General features: G+C 36.7%; 1 protein-coding gene across 32 annotated transcripts in view; it reads left to right on the top strand.

The window, feature by feature from the left end:
* Positions 1–26560, top strand: part of LOC129764888 (MAP/microtubule affinity-regulating kinase 3-like) — a 171749-nt gene that overhangs the window by 62151 nt on the left and 83038 nt on the right. For 24 of the 32 annotated variants that reach the window (XM_055764462.1, XM_055764461.1, XM_055764458.1 and 21 more), the window contains exons 3-6: positions 14972–15184; positions 23485–23705; positions 23783–24064; positions 24148–24341. In XM_055764462.1, the coding sequence (XP_055620437.1) occupies positions 14972–15184; positions 23485–23705; positions 23783–24064; positions 24148–24341 (910 nt within the window). Of the gene's footprint in view, positions 1–3492; positions 3667–4708; positions 5948–14971; positions 15185–23484; positions 23706–23782; positions 24065–24147; positions 24342–26560 lie in introns of those variants that run through there. The other 8 variants (XM_055764468.1, XM_055764486.1, XM_055764465.1 and 5 more) reach the window with 5 other exon arrangements.

Raw genomic sequence — 26560 nt, 5'->3', positions numbered from 1 at the left:
TTCCGCCCTAAACATTGATGTGGACCCCTATGTTGAAAAGTGAGACGTTTTCCTACTTCAAATTTTGTTGGCTGCTCTGTGATCTCGATTGAAATGAGATTAATTAGGAATCGCGAATGAAATTTGTTTTATCTACGCGTTCGGTGCAAGGGCGGAGCTTAAGCTGCACAAATTTCAGCTCTGCTTCGCTTTTTTGCTTCTGTGTGTCTGTAAGCTCTGCTCCGAGTATGTCTTGTGCATATTCTGAGAAGTGATTTTAAGCAATTTTGTAAAATTTTCTTTATCTATTTTTTAATTGACCCGATTTATCTCTTTTTTCAAAGTGTGATTAGAGCGACCATTAAAAAAGTATTTTTCATGTTCTAACTTTTATATTTAAAACTCTACATTGAAACTGCTTTTTGAAGACTTCCATAGCTTAGTAAGACAAACATTCTGCAATGCAGAACATGTCAATACCTTAATCCTTCTTAAAGTTATTGGTGTTTCTTTCAAAAACTCATGATTTCAAATTCAGTTTACTCAAATACAAAAAAATAATATATTTTCCAAAGTTTTACCTTATTTAGTGTCAAATATGCCCTCTAGAATTCCGCCAATAATTTTTTTATGTTTGTCCCTGAAAGAACGACAAGCAGATGAAAAGAGCATACTTATTCTGCTTCTACTAATGTATTGGGTGCCAACTGCTACACGTTTGGAAAAAACCTCATCCGCTTCGCTGTGGGGCACATATTTTTGTGCATTTCCGGCTTGCCAATGAACCACTGAATGGTAATGCTGACGATACAGTTTTCCCTTCTCTTCTGGGACTAAACAGTGTGTGCGATGCAAAAATGCAAAAACACACAAGTGTTCTCCACCAGACGACATGAGAAACGATACTTTGGTATAGTTTCATCGAGATCCACGTTGAATTTCGTTTGCACCAGTCCTGGGTAACTTTTGACTGTTGATTGATGGTGTAGTGTCTTGCTGGAAACAGTATGGTTGATTCCTTTAGTGTTGTTTGATCTGGCATTGAAAATATAAAAAAACATCGTGTTGAATGCTGAATGAATATGAGCGGTAATTTCCAGTTTTTGAACGCAACACCTTAAACTACTTTTGGGATGCAATTTGAAATCTCTGGATGACCGGATTGGCCCGGGGAATCTCTGAATGTGTCTGGTATAGACTTGGTCAGTCTGTTGATCTTGTAGCAAAAACCTTTTCTAGTTCAACCTCGCGTGGCGCTTGAAAAGTTTACTCTGAACTACTCCGAAGATTGCAGATGAGGGTCCTGTCACGGTCGCCATGAAACATATCCAAAACGATTCGTCGCCCGTGGATTATTTTTCCGATAAAATACAATACACTTAGCGTGGACTCACGCTACTTGCTCTATATTTACTGTCTTGTGCCATGCCCTCGCGTTTGATTTTCTCTTAAATAGTAGTCTTAAAGTCTACACAGTTTATATTAGACATCGTAAAACAACGTTAAACAAAGAAATTCAACAGAGAGAGAGAGAGAAAGAGAGAAAGAGAGAAAGAGAAAGAGAGAAAGAGAAAGAGAGATATAGAGAAAGAGAGATGGGAAGCGTGGATCGAGTCATGTTTGAAATAATTTTCCGCTTTCCTTTGTGCCAAGCATGGAAAGTAATAAACAGACATTCGAACTGGGTGACTTATATTGTTTATTATGGTTAGGTAACATCCGTGTTTAATTTTTTTTTTTAAAACAGTAAAGTGTTTGGTTACATCTGAAGCAATGGAAATTTATGAGGTGGACCAATAAGGTGTGGGAAAGGAAAAATGTGCTAAGGGATAATGAGCTATCCCGTTACACTACCCTCCACAGTGAGACCGTGGACGCGTTGTTTTTTGTTAGCTGTAAGCTTTGGAACTTCTTCATAAAACGTTGCATGGATGACCAAGACTTTCCCAACTGCCTTGCCATCTATTTTCACCGTATGGGGGGCTCTGATAGATCGTCTAAGGGTCTAGGTTTTGGTTGAATTTTCCATTAATCAGTCTCCATGAACCGTTTCATAGTGCGAAACATCAATCTTCAGTCCACGTCGAATATTTTCAGCAGAAAGCATAAAGATAATAGAATAGATCAAAGATTTCTCTCACTAGAATCGATACATCTTTTTGTAAAGTTACTCTTGAGTCAAAATGGTCCCAATTCTTGTTGAAAATTAATATTTCCTATAGTCCAAAACAAATGGAAGCTTCCATCTAAATCATAAATATATGTTTCTTGTGTCTGCATTTTCAGGGAGATTTCATTTGGATCTGCTGTATAATAGGTTTTTTTCAAGGCTATGTGCGAATGAACTGTGACGTTTGAAGCCTCTATGGTAAAAAAAAATCAATACTTTCGTCGATGGCGTCTCAAAAGCACGATTGAATGAATTTTCAATTTCAATTTTCAAAGACCGTTTTGAAAATCGGTGACAGTTATCCTGAATCACCCTGTGCTCACCACCAAAAAAGGGAAGTTTGTGAACTTTTTGTTGATCACTACGGAATTGAACAGAAATTTTATTGAGCTTTACAAACTTTATTTGATGAGAGCCTCAAAGTCAGGCCATAGAAAATGCTTTGAAGAGACCCAATAAACCCATTAAAACTAAAGCGCTCATTACTCATCATTACTCATTACTATTATACGCGCACTTATTGCCTTCCTGGATTGACAAATCATTTAGAGTGAGCACTCCGCATTCGTTGAACTTGTTAAACACGCATGTCAACACAGAAACGAGCAACAAGGAGAAGGGACACTTGTTGTCAGCAGCGCGCAATCCATTTCTACCTAATAAAACAGAGATACGGCCTCAACCATAAATCGAACAACCTTTTGACAAGCGTTTCAAGCTGTCATGTTTCGTCATTTCTGTACTCGAATGCGCTGCGACGCATTTAAGGGGCGGGGGGGGGGGTCAGAATGGGTTGTTGGATGGTTGGTTGAAGGGGGGTCACTCACAACCCTTTCGTAGTATCGCAATCAGACTGCAATTTGTTTTGCAATTGCTCCCAACAAATGCTAGGTAGTTACTGGGATGAATTGTCTAATTGATTTCCGCTCCAAAAATGACCTAGCGATTGCCGAGAGATCCAAGACCCTTCTTTAATCGTTCCCATTTACCACACTATCTTGGGGCGATAATTTGTGTGGTGCGTTATCAGTAGAAGAGGTTCCCCTTTTTTCGCATCATCCTATCGGCAAGTTTCGAAGGAGCCGGGAAAGCCGGGTAGGCTTCGGAGGGTGGGTCCCACTGCACTCTGTGCCGTAATCGATATCGATATCGATAGCACACGATTTCACGGAGATAACACAAGTGTGGTGCTGTCTGTTCACACACAGTCTCTTTCTCTATCGCGCTCCAGTTGGCAGAGCATCAACAGTAGCAGAGCCACAATTAGTGTGTCGATTTGAGGGTGCTTACGGGTGTGAATCAGTTTCGTACCAAATTGCGCCTCTGGCGAACGCGCGTTCGCCTCGGTGTTGTGTCATTTCTTCTGTGTGTCGCTGGGCCCCCAAAATGATCGTCATTTGTCGTCAATTGGAGATTGAAAACGGCTTGCGTGTCGTCGAGTGCGCGTGAAGTGCGAAGTCGGTTGACGTCGGTACTTACCGGTTCCCGAAAAAGGGATCATGCGAGACTATCAACAGGTATAACCTCTAGGTGTCGGACTTCAGAGTAGTTTTCATAGAACAAATATGGCTGCTTGTACTACTCGCCTACAACTAGTGTCTAATTACCCGCCGCACACATTAACGCTCTTCCCCGTGTTGATATTTTTTCATCATTGGTGTGTTTAGACGATAAGATCCGCCTATGCTATCCAGAGCGCAGGTGAATGAGATCACTCGCGCCATAGAAAATAGGGTGATATCGGTTGATGACGCGGAGTTGGGTGTGGGGAAGCAAAGAAAGCTTTGTGTGTGTGCTAATAATTTTAATTTGAATGGAAAACATTTAATTGTTCGAGCGGTCGAGGCCTCTCCATCACATGACGCGCGCGATTTATAGATTTGTCCTCGCGTTCGGTTCGTTGTGTCCAATTGGGACAGCGCCAGCGGCGTTGTCTTGTTGTTGGTATTGGTGCTGAACAATAACGAGAGTTTAATCGATCCATCAGCTGAAAGTCTGGATTTAATACCGCACCGATTTTGCGGATCGGAGCAGCAAAAAGTGCATTCAATGTGTGAATTACGTCTAGAGAAAACTCATGCGCAACCACTAATCACATTCGGCGGTGGCTATAGGCGCGAGACGATGTTGTGTTATCTCGGAAATTGTGAATCGTGTGTTTTGTGTTGGGGTTGTGCTGCCGAGAGATAAGATATTGCGCGTTATGTACGCCCGGGTTTGTTGGCGCAAGAGTTCGTAGTCGAGGTCTCCGCCGAGGACACGACCCGCGACCAGCAGCTTTGTCCTAAACATTTGTGTGTTTTTTGTGTCTAGTCTAGTGGCTTTCTTTCATTCTACGGCTCAATGTTCTCTGTATCGTGTTTTCATGTGTTTAGCCAAAACATTAGCATCAGCGCCTCGGTGATGGACATTTTTCGTTGGATATCTCCGCTATCAGACGACGACAAGGGCAAACCATCGCATCACCGCTATTCCAACGGAACTCATCCAACTGTCCGCAGACCGTGGTTCTAAACACTCTAATCTAACCGTTGTTTTTTCCACTAATCCTGTTTACAGCTGCCAGTCAGTGCTGTCTGAGTTAGAAATTGTCGTGAACAACAACCTAAAACCTCGAGAAAACACACAGATAATCAGTGATTGTGAACTCATCCGGAGAGGGGAAAAGAGTGTTTAGACAAGCGTCTCGTGTTTACACTTTAATTGCATTGTTTACCAAATCCCACACCAACGCCAACCATGAATCCAAAGGAGTTCGAACGAAACGAACCAAACCGTCGCAGCATTCGGCTGAAGCCAAACAAACTTGAGGTGATCAACCTGGGCGAACACCCAACCACTCCAGCCACAACCAAACGCACGACGCTCCTGAGTTCACCCCAACCGGTGCGCGTCGTTGCACGTAACATACGCAACGAACAGCAAAATACCGGCGTCGGTCAGATCGACATCCGCGATGGCTACAGTTTGAAACTGAGTGACATTACAGGAGGAGGAGGAGGTCCCACTAGGAGGGTAGTCGCGACTAAACCACCAATTCGGACCGATTCGGACCCCTCCCAAGGGGTCGACGACCAGTCGCTGTCGGTGCTGCAGAACTTGGAACGCCAGATCAACACCCTGGAGTTCGACACCCGCATGAAGGCGGCGGAACGCTCCGTCGAGCTGTTGGACACGAAGAAGGAACGTCCGGTCCACTACGGGGAACTGCCGAGCCTGCTGAATACCGGCATCAGTGACGTTGCCGGTAATGGCTTCGGTTACATGGACAAGGCCGGAAGTGACAGCGACGATGAGTTGGTTTCGCGCACCTTCAAGCGGGGACAAGATTCACGCAGCTCCACCGGGGGTGTCATGACGTCCAGCCCTTCGTCGCCCTACGGGCGCAAATTCCGAACCACCCGTATCGTCAACCGAACCGTGTCGGATTCGAAGAACGCCGAGAACACCGCGAAATTGATGCGCCAAAAGAAACCCGCACCACGACCTCCGATGATAATACCGACCGGCTCACCACAGCCACCACAGGTGACCCAGATGGTCCCGAAGGTGGTGGCGGTTGGTGCGTCCGCCGCCAACTCGTCGCCGGCTTCCTCGATGGGAAGCTCATCGACCGGTACTACCACCACCCCCACGGCTGCAAGTTCTGCTGCTGTGGCAGCCATGACAGACACCATGGTGCCCATCGCTGTTGCGGCATCCGCTCTGGCTTCGCCCAAAAGTAGTGTGAAGAACTCCACCGAGAGGAAGATTAGCTCGGAAATTATGAAGCACATCGTCAGTCCGCAGAAAGCTCAGGTAACTCTGGTTTATATCTCTGTACCTTTCGGATCGAGGGTGGTGATGATTGTTACCCAGCCGAATCACAATATACATATGCGTAAATAGTATTCGGTATCACGTATGCGCCTCGCGCGCTGATATGAATGAATGAATGGATGTGATTGATTGATTGTTTTTCGTGAAATTTCAAGGTCACCGGATAGAGCAGTTATCGACGTGGATTTTAATCACTCATTAATCAACGCAATTTTTATCTGATCGAAGGCATTGCATGGCACGCATTCGATTCTGATTTCACAAAACTGGACTACCTCAAATATATATTATGACTATGAGACATTATTAAATTTACATCCACACTGTTGTTTTGCTCGTTTGTTTCAGAAACACAACGAATATTCGCGATGTGTTCCATGAAATTCAAGTACTCACAGCATAAAGCAATTAATGAATTCAAAAACTCTTTAAAAAGAAGGATAATCTCAAGGAAACCACACGACCCTTCTGGTCACGAATATCATACTAACTTTCCTACCCTCGATTCATCGAAAAATTTTCATTGTGAATAATTTGCTATTCCCAGGCGGAGAGCATCTACGAAGTGTACAGTCTACCCAAGTTCGAGCTCATGCTCAAAAACTGTTTAAAAAGTAGAGTAATCGTGTCCGTGACACCATCGCATAGTTGACGAAGGATTACGTTAGGCTATTCGTTGCATTGCATTTTTGAACATTTTTGGAAAAAGAGTTCTTTCAAATTCCCCGCAGCTTGCTTGTATCGTCAGTGACGATTCGTCATGCTGCTTGATTTAGAAGTACGTGTTAGGGGAGACATCTTACCGTCTGCAGGAATGCATAAGAAGTTAGAAACCATAATTCCGACGCCATTTCAACGAAAAAACTATTGGAAACTTATGATTTTCTGTGATTCAATAGATCACAATGGAGTGTCAAAATCTATTAGTGCAAAAATCTAGTAACATCGTCAAAAAATGACTAAGCATTAAACGCTCAAAATTGGACAATTTTAAGAGACGAGACAGATTTTTAGTTTTTTTAAAATTTATACCTGCAATCTGCTTCCGAGAGTTATAATCCGACGTAAAACAGTATTTTAAAAACAATGATAAGTACCTCATAAAAATTAAAAAAATTGAATCATCTAGGGAGAAAAAACGTGTTTTTTTTTATTATTTGCAAAAATCAAAACTGGTCTGGAAGATTTTCTTTAATTGTAAACAAACAATTTGAGAGACTTTTTGCCTCCTTGGCTGGGTAGTCTCTTGTTCGAAAGATTATCTTAAACTCTGGCTATACGATTTGATAGTATTCTTGTGATATCTCTGGCCTAGGGGCTATATTTCCTAGCTACGATTTGCTCATTAAATGTTCGCTTAAACATTTAACAAATATTTGTTTTGAAATATATTTTGTTCTTGTAATTTCACTTTTCTCGTTGACTATTCATGTAATTTGATTTATTTCTGAAAAATTGTTGATATCTTCTTGATACTATTTATACCTTTTTTTTATAATCGATCCGTTTTGTTTAATACCGTCTATTTCTCTTTAACATTCAATTTTAATTTCAATCATTCAATTAATTTTTCAATTGTTCTATTCACTTTTCTGTTTTTTCATTATTCCAGTTTTCGCATTTACTTCTCGCTTCTTTTCCGCGTTTATTTACGCTGAGGTGTTCACATATGGTCAAATCTGAATATGGAATCTGAAATTTTAAAATCCAAAATCTAAAATCTAAAATCTATCAAATCTCTCAAATTTCTCAAATCTCTCAAATCTCTCAAATCTCTCAAATCTATCAAATCCCCCAAATCTCTCAAATCTCTCAAATCTCTCGAACCTCTCAAATCTTTCAAATCTATCAAATCTTTCAAATCTTTCAAATCTCTCGAATTTCTCAAATCTCTCAAATCTCTCAAATTTCTCGAATCTCTCAAATCTATTCTTAAATGATACTAACTTTCCGAGAGGAACTTCGCCTTCTCAACGTAGTATTACTTATGTCATTTTATTAGTACTTAATTGAGATTTCTATGCCAAATAACACGCCTTGAATGCATTCTGAGTGGCAAGTTATAGAATAAGCGTGATCTCAGTGCAAGTCGGAGAAAAATTTTTTTGGCCAAAAATTCCTCCGACCAGAACGGTAATCGAACCCGAACCCCCAGGATGTTAGGTATGACGCTAACCACTCGGACACGGGGGCACCGTAAACGTCAAATCTCTCCAATCTCTCGAATCTCTCAAATCTCTCGAATCTCTCGAATCTCCAAAATCTCTAACATCCATAAAATCTTTAAAATTTGAAATTTTGAATCTGAAATCTGGGATATAATAAAATCTAAATCTATCTGAAATTTCATATCTGGCAGCTTATGGGATCTGGAATGAAAATTCAAAATCGAGAAATCATGTGTATGGAAATATTAAAACTGACATGTGAATCTAAAATTTCTGAAATTAAATATGGAAACATGAATGAAAATAGGTAAAAAATATACATTTTGATATCCAATACACGTTGACGTAGGACTACAAAATATATTCGTTTGCTCATCGCTTCGGATGTCTTAGAATAAAAAACGGACTTTAAGAATTGAATCTGTAATAGAATACAACGAACATACACCAACTGCATATTTCGAGTTCACGAATCTTCATAAACCATGAACTCAACTTCGAAATCATCGTCAGTTGAAGTGTTTTTTTTAATGTCGTTTCTTGCGTCGACACTCGCCCAATTTTCTTGGCCTTTAGAAAGACAATTTGCAAAATTTGAAAGTTAAAACTGTAAGACCTACAGAATTTTGAATTGTTTAATTGTTCCTTTAAAAAATATTTGAAAAAATAAAAAAATTACAAAAATTTCGAATTAAAAGTCATTTTTCTCGAAAACGAACAGCCCATAAAATGACCAACATGCCAGTCATCCATACATCGGAAGATGGGCAGTTCTAAAGGGGAAGCATTTCTCTAACAACTTTTGATGTTTTGTTTAAGAAAAAACTGCTAATGTTTTCACTCATAACAATTTTATGTGTAAATTCTGGCGATAGACATGTTCTGCAAACTTTATTCAATTTTGAAACATGTCAGAAGTATATCAAACCCGTGAATTTAGACGCACAAATGTTGCGAATAAAAACATTCAGGAGTATCCATGCGAAAATTTCCACATATTTCAAAAGCTATAAAATATAAAAAGCTGACGTCTTCGACGAAAGTCCATATTTTAATATTATCTAAAACTTTGCCGAATACACTGTATTGCTATCTTGACTTCCAAAAATAGGATTAGTTGTATTCTGTTTTCAAAGAAAACATGGAAAAGTTGTGGTGAGGGAAACTTTTCCTGTAGAGGTGCTCACTTTCCGATGTATGGACGACTTGTTAATTATTGTATGGAGTATTCATATCATTTTGTTTGACACTTTGATAAAAAATATGTTTTTGAGAAAAATGAATTTTAATTATACTTTTCAGTGTAATTGTTTTTAAATTTTGTTTCATATTTTTCTAAGAAAATTTAAAAAATTTCCTACACATCATTCTTTGACCAAAATGTTGTAGGTCTTGTAGTTCTCTGTGTTAGAAATTTTTGTAAAAATTTGTAAAAACTAATTTTTTTCGGAGATTTTATGTATGCAAAGTTGTTTTGATGGCTTTACACCCACAATGAACCGTTTCATTGACCAATGACCTAATGACAAGTTGAGTTGACATGAAGTTCATCTCTACACGATCGCATTGTTGACGTAGGACTACAAAATAATTTCATGAATACGTTTGTTCATCACTTCGGATGTAATCTCAGAATAAAACGAATTTTAAGAATCAAATTTCAATAGAATATGACGAATATCTACCAATTTCGCATATCTCGAGTTAACGAATGTGCATGGAGCATGAAATTAACCCCAGAATCATCGTCAGTGGAAGTGTTTCAGCTTCAGTGTCGTTTTTGGTGTCGACAAACGCACACATTAACACACGAGGAAAACTCAAAAACCAACCCACTTTACCTTTAGAAAAACAGTCTGCAAAATTTTGAAGTTGATTCTCAAGAAAGGCTGGTGACTGCTCGCTGGCTGGAACGAGATAAGAATGAGAATGACCAGTAGCATTAATACTTTCGTCAGTATAATTCGCAGCTTAAGTTGGGAGCATTTGTCTTCTGCATTGCATGATCTGCACTGAGCATGCTTTGTGCATGTTCTGAGAAAGCATTCCGAGGCGCATGTGTTCCGCACTCTAGCTGAGCAGCAATAAACGGTTTGGCGCAGCAAAGTTACAATGTATTGCGCTCATTAAATTTTTTTTTTGCTCTTGGGTCATCATACAATACTTTGATCATCCGTCATTCACGCCAAATCAGCCGAAAACAGCAAATTTTGACATGTTTCTCTTAAAATTTATTGAAATTTGGTACATATGATGGAATCTACCCAAAATTACAATTTTCATTATCATATGATCAATTTAAGTCACGACTGATTTTTAAACGGGCGTATTAAAAATCATTTTTTTTTTTCGAAAAATCTTATCTGAAAATTCAGATGTCTGATTGAAATATGATGTTTTACAAAGTTGTTCGAACTATTTATGAAAAATAACATTTCAAATGCACTGTTAATAAATCTTATTCAAAAATTGAATTTAATATTAAAAACTAAAAAACAAAAATCTCAAAAAATTTTAGGAAAAATCACAAAATAATATATGTTTATACAAAATCGGAGAGAGTCGCGTCAAAATTTGCTGATTGCTCGAATTGCTCTATGATAAAACGTGATACAAAGTTTTTCATGTTGAATCGCATGTGGGTTCCATTTTCAAGGCTACTTTTCTCCTAAATGGTTACGATTACACAAAGTATTCAAATTAATGAAATAAATTTTTAAAAACTAATATATCCAGTACCGATGTTTCATGTATACCTATTCCTACCACAGCGGGTCAAGTGACCCTTTGTGAATAGTTAGTGAACAATGACTCGATTTATATTATTTTGTTGAGAAACGTGGTATGCCATTTTTCTCCTGTATATTTCGACATTTTGGGATAACAATTATTAGCAAAATAATGAAATTACAATTTTTGACACGAAAAATAGCACTGTAACTCAGCCATTCCATGCCAAACCGATAAAGTGGTTCTCAGATTTTCGTCAAAAGTGGTAGATTTGTTCTTCATCGCAAATAATAAGATCGGTATTTTTTTAATTTTTTCTTTAGGGTGACCATTTCCGTTTTAGGGTGATCCGAAAAATAACTTTTTTTCACTTTTTCCCTAAAATGACTTTTTATAACTCATAACTTCATAATTCATAACTTTTGAAACTACTCGACCAATTCTAATTATCGATATATCAAATTAAAGCCAATCACCTCTTCTTTTTAGTAAAAATACTTCAGTTGCAGAAAATTTAAAGTTTGATTCCGTTATTATTGATTGTAATTGTTTTTTTTATAAATCAGAGATGTGTTATTTTTCTTTTTTAAGTTATGATTTTTCAAAGTTAACCGATAGTTCGGAATATCATGTTATTCTCGAAAATTCATCACTTTTGAACTACTAGACCCATTTAGATGATCGATATATCAAATTAAAACCAATGAGCTAGATTTCTTTGGAAAAATATTACATTTGCGAAAAAATGAATTTTGTTTTCGTGATTATTGATTGTATCTGTTATATATAGTTTACATCGTTTCGGGATCAAGGACGCTATATTTTTCATAATTTTTCTTGAAAACTGAGTATTTTTTACATAACATATTCAAAAACCAGAGATGAGTTCTTTTTCGTTTTTATGTTATGATTTTCCAAAGTTGACATGTTTTTAGTCTTTTTCCAATATTTTTTGCGACTATACTGGATCTATGTAGCTAGAATCCAATTTGTTCGCTAGTTTGATATTTTTTCAAAGAAAACTAGCTAAAGTACTTTAATTTGGTATGCCAATCATCTGAATCGGTACAGTCGTTAAAAAGTTATGATTTTTTGAAAAAAGGTGTTTTTGGGATATAGGTGAAAAGTTATTTTTTGAATCCATTAAATTTGAAAAATAATAACTTAAAAACGAAAAAGAACACATCTCTGATTTCGAGATGATTTATGTAAAGAATCCTCAGCTTTCTAGAAAAAATATAAATAAATATATAGCGTCCTTGGACCCGAAACCATGAAAACCATAAAAACAAATACAATCATAATAACAGAAGGAAAATTTAAATTTTGTGCAACTGAAGTGTTTTTCCTAAAAATACGAGATGATTGGCATATTAAAGCCAATATTATATATTAATATGTCGATTATTAGAATCGGTTGAGTAATTCAAAAGTTATGAATTTTTTAAAAAGGTCTTTTTAGGAAAAAAGTGAAAAAAAGTGTTTTTTCGGACCACCCTAAAACGGAAATGGTCACCATAACGAAAAAATATTGAAAAAATACAGGTCTTATTGTTGCAATAAAAAACAAATATACCATTTTTCACGAAAATCTGAGAACCACTATATCGGTTTGGCATGGATTGGCTGAGCTTGGAATGGTTACTGTGAGCTCGCTTGGATAGTCAGCAATACAATGAATTCTAATCATTCACTATTCATTCACAAATACAACAAAATATGTAAAACAAAAGCAGAAATGTGTGATGCAATGGTCTTATATCACAACAACACATACAAATCTTTCTGATATCATATGAATGTTGGCACCCGTTGCGGTAGTTAGGGCAGATTACATATTTTTATCAGTAAAAAAAATAACAAGAGAAGAGTAAACACTCAAAAATACATTAGATGAATGTTTTAAGAAGAGTAATGTGGGCAAATGAGGTTGTGACAATAAAATTTGCAAGAAAATTTTGACAAAAAGTTTAAAATGGGTCATTTGACCCCTCGTGGTAGGTTAAGTGTTAGATTGGAGGGTTTTCCAATAGAAATATACAAAAAAATATCCAAGGATGACGATATGGATATGAGATATAAAAGTTATGAATATTTAGTGCTCCCGTGGCCGAGTGGTTAGCGTCATAACTAACATGCCGGGTGTTCGGGTTCGATTCCCGTTCTGGTCGGGGGAATTTTTCGTCAAAGAAATTTCCTCCGACTTGCACTGTGATCACGCGTATTCTAGAGGTTGCCACTCAGAATGCATTCAAGGCGTGTTATTTGGCATAGAAATCTCAACTAAGTACTAATAAAAAATGACGCAAGTAATACTACGTTGAGACGGCGAAGTTCCTCTAGGAACGTTAGTGCCATTGAAGAAGAAGAAGAAGAATATTAATTTTAAATCTTGAGTGAGATTTTTCAACAGTGCATTTTTTAAAAGAAAGATTAATTATTTTGAATACGCTTTTCAAGAAATCAGTCGTGATTTAAATTGGCCATGTGATTTTGGGTACTTTCCATCATACGTACCAATTTTTGAAAAATCGGAGAATGAATTCACATTTCAATCACAATAACATCTGCTTAATTGTTATCGCCTGCAAAGATTCTCAGTGATACAAAGATACATCATTGAACAGCGCACCATCTTATCAGTATAATTTAATTTTTATATTTCTCTATCTCTGTGAAACAAAATGGCTAACACGGGGGCACATAATTCATCGAACGTAACGAATGTCAACGATGTGGCGATGACTCTGCAAATGCGCTTGAGTTTCTGTTCAACATCTTAAAGTGACCCCTCCCAAAATTTAGTTCCAATTTTGTCACCACAAGTTTATGGTTCTCTCATAAATGACAGTTTATTGGTCATTTGCGTCACGGCAAATGGTAAATTTCCACAATCTACCAACCACATTCATATGTACACTGCGAACAAATATTGAACAGATAGTATAGAATTATCGGGTTTAACACACAGTTTGTTTATGATAGAGGGATTCCGGTGACACTGTTGTGATTTCTCTATGTATGTACCTTCCGATAATGGGTTCTTTTAACTATGAAGCGTAAGCAAAACAACCTCCGCTCGCTGGGAATGGGATTGCATCGGAGCAGTAGCCGTTTTCTTCCGAAATATCCGGCTTCCGAGTATAATTAATCTTGGATATAAACATAACAGTTTTTATGAAGTCGTCCCGACCGCTGCCGAAATACTATCCTCTTCTGTTCCAGAATTCACAGTCTAAACATGATCTTCTCACACTCTGTTTCTGCTCAATTGCTTCTGGGAAGCGTTGTAATTGGTGGTAGTCAACAGCAGCAGCAGCAGCTTCCGGTCTCTGCTGAATTGCAGATTTCAAGAGGGTTTCAAGTGGGGACTCACCAAATACCCTCTTCACTTTGTGGGTGTGAAGTGAGGAATTCCACAGACATGATCGGATTACTCGTCTCGCATCCTTCTATCTGCCAACAGATTTTAGCTGCGAAATTGCTGTTTTTTTATACCGACAATTGGTAGCAATTTATGTCTGGCAAATATTCTATCCTTACCTCTTCGAACCGCCACAAATTTTCCCGTTTTTCACAGGTCATATAACAGAGAATCAACGCCGCTTCGGCGGCGGTATAGTGTTTATTAGTGTTGATTGCTATTATTTCTACCACCGCACCCATAGTGGCGCATCTATTATTAAATCCATACGCTAGGGATTCGTTTTTTTGCACGCCGTAAAATGGCCACAGCCGACACCGGCTGCTGCAACCGCCGTAAATTTTCAGCGCGGAAACGCTCTCTCCGCCCAGCGAAAGTGCGAATGTGTTACATTTTTCGCCAATCCCAAATAAAAATAGAACCCCGGTGTTCTTGTTCGGAATCTGAAATATTACGAGGAAACAGCCGCCGCCGCCATCGCGCCGCTTGTCAGTACAATGACGGAACGAGTCAACATACGGTTCCTTCCCATCCCACCATCAACTGACGACAGGTGACAAATTTATGAGTTTTTCAAACCATCAAAAACACAAACTTTCCAGGTCTCCCTCCGATGACTAATGTGTATTTATACTAATACTTGTTCTTTTTTTTCTTCCTTCCTTTCGTCCCTCTTCACAGGGTTCACCAAACATGCAGATGCGCGGAACCGGTGCCCGATGGCGACCGGCCGAGGAGCACATCGGCAAGTACAAACTGCTGAAAACCATCGGCAAGGGTAACTTCGCCAAGGTGAAACTGGCCAAGCACGTGCCCACGTCCAAAGAGGTCGCGATCAAGATCATCGACAAGACACAACTGAACGCGTCGTCGCTGCAGAAGCTGTACCGAGAGGTGGGTAGCCGAATGGTATTTCTTGCAGATGTCACAGGATCTTCAAGGGGTCTCCGAAAATATGACCATTGTAGTATTGTGTTTTCTCGTTATGTACATACATTGATGTATTGGGTAGGGAAAATAGGAAAAAAATTACACATCAAAAAACACTTAAGAGCCCATTTAAATCGATATTAGAACAGTACTGGGTGACGAAATTCGAAATTGTTGAATATATATACGGTACACCATAGTAAAATGCACTTTGAGTTTTTTTTGGGTATTATAGTGACTTCCAACCTTTTGGCTGGTTCGTCACTCGAACTACGGCTTTACTTTCATTCCGAAGCAAGAATTTTGGGAGTGAGAATTTAACTCGTAACCTTTAGCGTGAGAGGTACTAATGTAAAACTCTACGTCAGATCGCCTTCTTCTTTTTTCATATTTTTATCTTAAATTTCGTAAGAATGACATGAAAATCACTATTAACGTCGTTTTTCACGTCGTTTTTGCAGTTTTCACATGGCTGAGTCTCAGTCGGGCAGTCGTTGAGTGTACACTAGGGTGCCAGTGAATGTATAGGAAAAAATTGACCCTGAAATGTCAAAAAGTTACCATATACAAAATGTTCACAACCTTGAAAAAACAGCCTATGCCGAATTTCACCTCAATCGGACTTAAGGGAGAGTGGCGCAAAGCGGCCAAAGTTTGATTTTTTTAATCACGAAAAATCACCCAAGGAGGGAGTAAAGGAATCGGGGTTTTCAAAAAAATTATTTTGATGCCAAATGTCTTAGAATTGCTTGAAACGTCGAGATCTAGTGTCATCTCGAAAAAAAATTTTTGTCAAAAATCGGTATTCTGGGACTTAGTTTTTTTTCGGGGTACGAAACGAAAAGTATGGTTTTGGGTGCCAATAAAAATAGTTATCTCGATTTTTCATTCGGAACTTGCTACGAAATGTTGATTTGCACGATAATATACCCTATGCAAAATATTAGCTCATTCGGGCTTCATTTACTGGTGTCACAAAAGTTAAAATTTTAGTTTTTTGAAAACCGAAAAACCACAGGAAATCAGGGTTTAAAAAAAAAAAATTTTATGGCGCTTGATCGTTTTTTCGCCTGAAAAATCGATTTTTGACAAAAAATATTTTTTGATATAACAGTAAATCTCGACGTGTCATGCAATTTTAAGACATCTGACACAATTTAAAATGTTGAAATAAAATATTATAAATTTCTGAAAATTGCAAATGTTTTTTTGAAATTCTGAAAAATCATTCAAAATATCAAGAAATCTTTAAATTTAAGAATCCGAAAAATTCAAAAACAGTGTTGAAAAATTTCAGAAAATCCAAAGTAGACGATTTTATTTGTCCAACAACTGCAAAAATAAAAAAAAACTATCAAAATAAAATCAAATCTAAAACACAATTTAAAAAAAATCCACAGATTCAAAATTGTTTTTTTTTCTTAATTTTGAAAATATCGAATCAAAGAATTAAAAAAAGTGAATTTAAAAAATAATACTGAAATTTTTAAGATTTTTACAATTCCAAAAGTTTTTAAAAATTCTTAAACGGAATTATAGAATTTTTAAAATCAAACATTCCACAGAATCTAAAAATCATAACAATTTAGAAAAATATGAAATTTCACAAATTCTAAAAAAAACATGAAAATAAAAACGTAAATGATTTTTTGAATTTTAAATTAAAAAAACAGAAGATGGAAATTTAAAAAAAACATTAAATAAAAATTATAAAACTGAAGAAAAATTATACATATTAATTAAATTTCGAAAATTTTCACAGGTTTCAAAAATTCTGGAACAAAATCCATTTTTTTAAATGAACAATATTTTTTAGATCTTATAAAAACCCTAACTAATTTGAAAAAAAAAATCTGAAAATAACACAAAGTTTAGGAATTTGACAAATTGTGAAAATTCAAAAAATATTTCAGATTAAATGAAAATTTTAGAAAAAATATTTGAAAATAGATAATTATCAGCAAATGTTCAAATAACAAAAATTTAAAAAAAATCCAATCTTTAAAAATATTACAGGGACGAACCAGCCTACGGCGGAAAGTCTTTTAAATAAAGACAAAAAGAATTACAAAAAATCTAAAAATTTCTACAATTGGAAAAGTTTTTGGAATTCCCAAAAACTAGAAAACTAAACAAAAAATTAGGTATTACAGGTCGGACTCGATTATATACAGTTTGGAAAAAAGTATTGTTTTTCATATTTCAAATATGACTTATTACAAGAAGAAATGTAACCTTTCAACTTTAAGGTAACATTTAAGTGGCTATTACATGTACAGTGGGGTAAAAATCGTAAATTTTGAAGATTTTGCTAGAATTCTCACCAGGTATTGCAATATCTATATTGCAGCCAAATTAAGAAAGATAGAAGTTGGGTGTCAAAGAACAAATTGTAGAGCGGTTAGAAAGCTTCAATTTAATTGATATAAACAATCTAGTTCAATATAAATTTTTATGATAAAATTAATAATAACACTATAAAAATTATTTATAAAATTATAAATAAAAAAAACTGAAATAAAAAAATTCTATAAAATGTGAGAATTTCAACAGAAGAAAAATTAAATTTTCCAAGAAAGATTCCAAGATTTTAAAACATTTCAAACATTTAAAACATCCAAACATTTAAAAACATTTCAACAAAAAAAAAGAAATTTTAAGCATAGCTAAAATCCAGATTCCAATATTTTTAAACATTCCAGACAATCTAAAAATTTGAAAAGTATTATAAAATCAAATACAAAAAAAAATTAAAGATTTTCAAACCTTTTTTAACAAATTTAACAAGAATAAAATAGGATATCTTAACCTCTCATGAATTCTTCAAAATTCCAAATGTTGTGTAAGTTTTTGAAACTGAAAATGTTCTCGAAATTAAAAAAAATTAAAAAAAAGATCAAATCTCAAAATTTCAACAAGAATCTAAAATTGCTAAATCTTATATATAAAAATCTCGTGTTACGATGTTCGTGGTCGAACTCCTCCGAAACGGCTCACATGCGTCAATAGCCTTAATTCGGCTAAAGCCATATTGCCAGCGAGCTGGAAAACTTTTTGAATATACATAATGAATTATTGAAATTCTTCATATCATACATGCTCGGTTTGCAAGATGACGATCACGTTATTTTCATCAATTCTAATATAACACCGACTGGAGAACACATGTATACATTCAATGCGTATGTCGTTGAAAACATTGCTGGAGTCATGGTAGGCGACTGCTCGGTGACGCGAGAAACTGTGATTCGAAGAAGAAACAACTATCTGGAGTTCATCGTTGACACCCACCGTTCAAACGACACTGTTCCTAACGTTCACCATCTCAACGTAGAATGATTTGCGAACGATATAGAGGTAGAGAGCGAACGACTGCGACTCTAAACAAACAGAAGCGGTGTGAGGAAAAATACACTCACTTGCCAGACACTATCATGAGCAACGCCGACGCAGCCTTTGATGTTGCCAGGTCCAAACACGTGCATTGTCATGATATTACAAAACGTGTGTTCAAACAAAAAAAAAATTAATAAAATGTAGAATGGGATTCATTACAACGTTACATGTATTCGGTTCCACACCTTGCTGAATTTATTCGGTAGGATGGCAAAATTACAAAAAATTAGGATTACCTCATATGCACATTTTTAATTTGTATAATCGACAAAATACGCCCTGAGGAAATCGATGGTGTAATTTACTCAAAAATTCGAGTCATTGATCTTCGTGTTCCACTTCTGTGAAGCGTAAATTGTTATGAATTTTCGATTGAAATAATACATTCTCTGCTGGTATCTTGAACGAGAATAGTCTCTGATAATTATGTTATATTCTGAATGATATTTTGGTCGAAATGCAAGAAGATCAATAGATAAATAGTTAAGTTAGGGTCAGGACTATGTCTTCTAAGTATTGAAACAACATCGAATAAAAATTTTCATTCTAATTTCAACAACTTCCAGGCTTCCAGGTCAGGTCAGGTGATTGTTCGATATTGTTACCACAAACATGGTTCATGACCGTGCGGTAATCTTAAAGTTTTATAGCATAGTTTTTTTTGCATGGCAGATGGAAAATGTACAATGCATTTTCTTAAAGATTTCACCAACGACACTACCGCAACCTTAGGTGGATGTCCAATATGTCAACGACTAAAAACTGATAGAGAAAGACAATCATTCATGAAAATTAACAACGCAGACATTGACATGGAAAATCGTTCGGCAGTGCCTTATTCGCCTCAGCTGAGCAAAACATTCAATGCTTATATTAATGTTGAGTTCTGTGGTTCGATGAAGAGCAACAAATACATTTGCAACAACGAAACTTATATTGATATTCTTCATTTAATTTGTCTACTTTACGACAAGAATATATCCCTTTTTTTTCACTTCAGATTCGTTAATGAAATACATCGGGAATGGAATACAAAGAATGGTTTGTGTTTTTTTTTTCAATCGTCATCGACTTGGCGCTCTATTCCTCGATATGTCAAACACACGAGTAACGAACGTTTCACGTATATGTAGAACGTTAAAACGTTTGAACACACTCACAATACATTAGTTATTTTTATTTAACAACCAACATATTCACTAGAAATAATTTTTATGGCAAAACAACGTTTGCCGGGTCAGCTAGTAAACAAATAATTCTCTTGTTAAAAATTAAAAAAAAATCAAATCAGAAAATTCTCAAATTCAAATATTCCTAGAAGTAAAAAAAAATCAAAATCAAATAAAAAATACAAAAAGCTTAGAAATTTCACAAATTTCAAAAATTAAACAAAAATTTAAAAATCTTTTCATCATAAAATGTCCAATTTCTGAAAAATTAAAAAATACAATCATCCAAAAAATACAGAAAACCTTAAAATGTCTGCATTTTGAAAAGTTTAAAAAAATCCCGAAAATCCCGAAAATAAATCAAGAATAATAAGAAATCTGAAATCATAAAAACAGAATATAAAAAAATTTAAAAGGACTTGAAAATTCGAAACACGGAATATGAGAAAACAATTAGAAAACAAAAAAAAAACAAAATTAAAAAATATTATGAATTTTGAATTTTGCAAATGTTTTTGAAATTCTAAAGATTGAGAAAAAAATCAGGAAACCTCAAAATTCCGAAAAAATAAAAATTTTAATTGAAGACGAACAGCGCCCGAGCGTTCCAAAAGACTATTTGAATCTGTAAAATAAAAAGGACTTCGAGCTGTGAATTTTGTTCTTCAGTTTTATTCTTCAAATTCTCTCAACGAAACATTCTTAATCTTAATTCCTACCGACTGAAGTCTACAGGCGGAGTATGCTTATTCTAACCTACTTTCTATTTTTCTCTGTACCGAAGAAAAACATTAAAAACATTGCGAAAGTTATAAATATTTCAACAATCCAAAAATTGAAATTATTAAATGAATCTTAGAATCAGGAAAACAGAATATTGTGAAATCAAAAACAAAATAAATCAATTCAAAAAATTTATAAATTTTAAATTTAACAAGAATAAAATAGGATATCTAATCCTTGTAAAATCTCATAAATCCTTCAAAATTACAAATATTCTAGAAATTTTTGAATTTGGAGATGTTCTAAAAATTTACAAAAAAAAATCTCAAGATCTCAAAATCTCAAAATTACGACAAACGTCTAAAATTGCAAGATAAACAAATAATTCAAAAAAATATTGTTGAAAATTGAAACGAAAGATCAAATTAGAGAATTCTAAAAAAAATCAGGAAATTCAAAACTCCGAGAGATAAAAAAAAACGCAGTTTTGGAACCAACTAGCTCAAAAATTTCGACGAACGCAAAAAAAATATCAAGCCTTTAAAAGTTCTAACAATTCTACAACTTTCATTTTTCTAAAATAGTAATTGTCGAGTTTTGTTTGAAATTTTAAAAAAAATATTACATTTTGAGCGATCAATCGACGCGAGACCGATTCGCAGTGATATATAAACATTTTTATTCTGCTTCTTTTTCTTTGTTTACGAAGAATGTTTTTCAAATCTTACGATTCATTCGTTTCCGATAAAAAAAAATTGCTACGGCTCCACTTTAGTTACCCCTTCCCTTTTTGACAGCGCGAGTAGGGAAGCACAGAAATGCATGTAAGGTAAAATGGAAATGCTTCCAGTTTCCGTCGGTTTAAACCATTTACGGACTAGGGAAACGTAATGTGGTACATATCCAACAAATCCTAGAGAATTTCCGATTTGATTGGTATGCAAATTATCAAAAGCAGCAAAAATACATGTTTTCTGATATCGCACATTCATCGAAATACGTAGTCTCACGTTTTATCTCACCCTTAACTGCTAGCCTTCCAAATGACGCAGATTTCATTGATATATGACAATGCATCAACAAGTGGTGCAATCTGGCATGAAAATCCGATTCCACGTTTATTGTTCCGATGTTTTTGACTTCCATTACTTTGGAATTGAGGTACTTGAAAGAGCTTGTTAATTCACATAAATTATCTACTTTTAAAAAAAATAACGCAAATAAAAAAATATTTCATGGTAAAAGTAAAAGTAAAGCTTGAGATCAGAAGCTCTGTGAAATTGAAGGATTATCTCGCGTCATGAAAAAAATTGTAAGGGGTTGTATCTAGGACACGACCGCATATTTTCGACGTAGAACTACGCAATTATATTATGCAATCCACTTGTTTACCACTTCGAATTTTATTTTTGAATGCATCGAAATTTTTGTAATAGATTATGTTCTTCGTTACAAATAAATTTGATGAACGTCCTTTTACGTTTGATATGGTGCCTAGAACTACCCAAATATGTGAACGGAAAATTTGTCAAACGATCATTGTATTTTACATTTCCCTCTGAAATTATTGCACATCTCATGTTAACGTAGTTCTCGAACCGCGAAAGTTCATTCACCTCTTTATTATTTGAAATGACAATTTTCCCAGGCTTTTCAGTTTAAAAGTACGTTTTAGGGAAACATATTCCGGTCTGCACAACGACAAGCGAGTACAAAAGTACTCAACATCAAAAAATACCCCCGACTTGCATGTATTTGCAAAGCGGGTTCCCCCAGACACATTGATTTTGAAGTCCGTGTTGGGGAAACCGTTAATCGGCCCAATCAAAACTTGGCAATTAGGATGTTTAGATAACGCTCGACATTTTACAGTTATTCAATTGTTCATTTAATGAAAAATAACATTTTATTAATTGTGATGAACGCATAGAAATATTTCCTATCAATTGATGCAAACATCTTTCCGATCTGTTATGAAATGTTCGAGTTATAAGCTTTAGGAATACGGGTAGGGTTAGCGCACAAATCAGCAGAACGAATGTATGGGAAAAAAGAAAGTTTTCATGAATTTAAATATAATAAAATAGAGATTAGCGAATTGTAATATATAGCATATGCATATCAAACAAATCTTAGAGAATTTCCGATTCGATTTGTATGCAAATCATGAGAATTCGTTCACAGTGAGAATAGTTATTAACGTTAACTTTATTTCATGAAAACGTGACCTGTTTTCTGATTTGGCACCTTTCCTGAAAGACGCAATTCTACGTCAAAAATGTGATATTAACTTTTAACCTTTAAATTTTAAATTGCGATAGTCTTCAAAAGCGGGAAAGAGAAAATCATTATAAAAATTGTACAGAGAAGCCCACTAAGAGTATTCTTGGCGAAGTGCCGCAAAGTGGCTTGCATGCATTCATTCACTCTGTACGTGATAACATGTCATTGATCCGGCGCTCATATGCTGCTGCTGCTTCCGGCTGTCATGAAGACTGATAATATAACCACTTTTTTCCGCGTGCTGCCCGTTTTCTTGGTGGAGCATCACATTCAAGTGGCCTATGGCATTGCTCTCCAAGGTCACTGCAAAGAATACGCGTCAGCTCAATTTCCATCATCGTAAATGCAACAAAAAGAACACCACATCCTCTCATAATCCACTTTAGTGGCACTCCGTTTTCGTCTGAAGTCGACGTCTCTCTTAATCATGATGAAGCGACTCGACTCGGGGATCGTCTTTAATTATTCTTGATGCTTTAATTACGCTCACTTTCCTGCCGCATCTCGTCGTTCTTTTTGAAGGTAGACTACATAAAAAAGGGGAAACCGTTTTCCCATCTCAATGTCTCAACTTGTTACGGCATAGTTTGTGACTTTATCTGTTTCGCATCTCCCCCTACACCTGGCACTGGCACTTAATTATTAACACACTAATTTGTTGTGGTTTTTTTATTTCTGCACTCTGTTTTGCAGGTTAGAATAATGAAGCTGCTGGACCATCCCAACATCGTGAAGCTGTTCCAGGTGATCGAAACGGAAAAGACACTCTACCTGGTGATGGAGTACGCGTCCGGTGGCGAAGTGTTCGACTACCTCGTGCTGCATGGTAGAATGAAGGAGAAGGAAGCCCGGGCCAAGTTCCGACAGATTGTGTCCGCCGTTCAGTACTGCCACCAGAAGCGCATAATCCACAGGTGAGACTGGTATACCCTTGACTCGTTGTTCCGAGTTTACTAAGGGGTTCTCCTTCTTTTTTTGTTGTTCCTTGCAGAGATTTGAAGGCAGAGAACCTGTTGCTCGACAGCGAAATGAATATCAAGATTGCAGATTTTGGCTTCTCGAATCAGTTCACACCCGGCTCCAAGCTGGACACTTTCTGCGGTTCGCCGCCGTACGCCGCACCCGAACTGTTCCAGGGCCGCAAATACGATGGTCCAGAGGTGGACGTGTGGTCGCTCGGGGTCATCCTGTATACGCTGGTCAGTGGGTCACTGCCATTTGACGGTGCGACGTTGCGGGAGCTGCGGGAGCGTGTGCTGAGGGGAAAGTACAGGTAGGATTCGTAGATAACTTCGAAGGCTAGATAAACGCTCACTGTATTCTCTATCTCTCTCTGGATTGGTTTTCTTTTTTCAGGATTCCTTTCTACATGTCAACCGACTGCGAAAACCTGCTGAAGAAATTCCTCGTGCTCAATCCGGCCAAGCGGGCCAGCCTCGAGTCCATCATGAAGGACAAGTGGATGAACATGGGCTACGAGGACGACGAGCTGACACCCTACGTTGAACCTAAGCCCGATCTGAAAGATCAGAAACGGATAGGTAAGACGGGTACTGTATTCCCCACTAATACTTTTCACTTGCTGGCGTAACCCCGTTGTGTTTCGTTGTTATATTATTCGTGTACTTCAGCTCTTCTTCTCTCTGTGTATGTTCGAAACACATTCAGCCATTCGTCCTCCTCCTGTAACCCTTCGATTTAGAGACTTCTCCCCCCCCCAAGTTCCCGGAACGTCTTGCGTGTATTCCTCCCTTTGCTCTGGAATTGGATTTTGTTTCGTGCATTATCATATTTTGTCTACATCCGCCCGTCTGGTTTTTTGTTTCAGATTTCATTTTATGTCTTGTTTCCGTTGTTTTCTTTTCGTCACGACGCATTGGATTTGTTTATTTCTCTCTTTGTTTTATACGTGTTCTGGAATGTACTTTTATTTTTCGTGACATTCTATCAACTTGCGATTTTCCATCCCCCATTATTTTATTCTTCTAGCTTGGCCTTTTTTTTTCGTTCCGTGTATCCTTTGATCATTGTCATAAGTCTTCGGAACATTTCGTACATATGCCCCAAAAACATCCTCGGATCATTCAGGATCGTTCGTCGTTCGTGCTCATCTCTGCTCTTGATACACTCCCAACAACAAACTGTCTGAACCATTTGTTTCGTCAAGATAGTCTTACAGCAGCAGCTGAAAGCACCACCACCACCCATCCACACATACTGTCTCTCTCAGCTTGGGTCCCATCCTGCACAACTCTTCCCTACTACTTCTCTAGTGACACGCGCAAGGAGGACCACATCCACCATCATCACTACTACTACTACTACTACTAGTACTACTTCAACTGTAACAACTTGAGTTACCACTACTACCACCTCTACTACTACTACAACTACCGCTACTACTCCTACTTCTACTACTACTACCACTTGTTCTGAAACTACACTTGTTCGTCCCAACCGGGACACGGGATCAATACTGTAACATTTTAACTTTAACTTTATATAATTGTTATTAATTTGTACCACTCTTGCGCTGCTGTATTTAATTCATAGTATTTTTCTTTCTTTTTTCCTTGTCTCTCTATCCTTTGAAATCCCTTTCAGTAAATTGATTTTTGTTTGGTATTCACTGCACATGACTCTCCCGTGGTTCGTTTGATTAAGAAAAATGTGCTGCTTGGGGGTCTCTTCTTTTCCGTCCAACCGATCAATTTCGTTTTATTGCTTTTATTGTTCTTTTGTTTTTCGTTCTCTTTTTTCATACGAATGTATTTTGTTCTACGTTATGTAATGGTTTTTCTTTTCTCTCTAGTAGTTTGGAATGTCGTTTTGTCTTGTCTCCGTGGTTTGGTTATGTTATTGTTACTGTTATATGCTCTTCCCTTTGTAGACTAGAAAAAGTAAATTCTATTTCTGATTATGAAACTCCTTCAGGAATTGGTAGCGTTTTTAAAGGTTTGCATGGATCTCCAAAAGGGAATTTATGGGGTTTTCGTGGTTCACCATGAAGCTACAGGGTAGCTGTATCGAAGCCTCACATACCTCTACCTCTATGGCCATGCGTGAGTCGATAGTTTCGTGTGGTATTAATCAGTTTCGGACTGTAAAGCTGGTAATGAATTTGTTTTATCAAGAACGAGGGCTAGCTTGATTCTCACAACTGATGAGTCGACGATAACTGTGAAAAGCAAACGTTACAAAGATCTTCGCGGAAATCAATAAAGCCGGTAGTACTCGAAATATTCTCCAATGCACAGTATACAGCCTGATTCTAGTTCATGGCTGAAAGTATGGTCCCTGGTTATCGTATTGTGAACAAAGTGTTGAATCAGTGCACAGTAGGAGTTCAGAACTACACGTAGCGGGATTACATTGGACTTGCATGTGACCAGAGGATGTCAAGGCTAACCCTGCAAACATAGAAACTAATCATCGAGTAACTGACACACCCAGAAAGAAAACAAGCCACTTCATGCGGAATTCTAGATCACACACACACGGGTATGAGAAGGCGGCCCATATCGTGACCCAGAATGCTGAATGACAAAATGGTATCATACCATTCAATTCGTTCAACACAGATATGGAAGCGGATGGAAGTGAAGGTATCACTATACACTGTTCCATGGTATGACCTTGAACGTGGAAAGAGGAAGAACTAACAAGAGGCTTACAGTGGTACTCTACAGGGATTCTACAGGGAACATGAAAATAGAGAGCTGAGTAGTCCTCCAGTACCTGTGTTCTAAAGATAGAGAAACGCTCTACT

This window comes from Toxorhynchites rutilus, chromosome 2 (assembly GCF_029784135.1).
Source record: "Toxorhynchites rutilus septentrionalis strain SRP chromosome 2, ASM2978413v1, whole genome shotgun sequence".
In the NCBI taxonomy this organism is placed as follows: Eukaryota; Metazoa; Arthropoda; class Insecta; order Diptera; family Culicidae; genus Toxorhynchites; species Toxorhynchites rutilus.
Note: the sequence above shows the minus strand (reverse complement) of the source record. Positions and strands in the feature narration are given on the sequence as shown.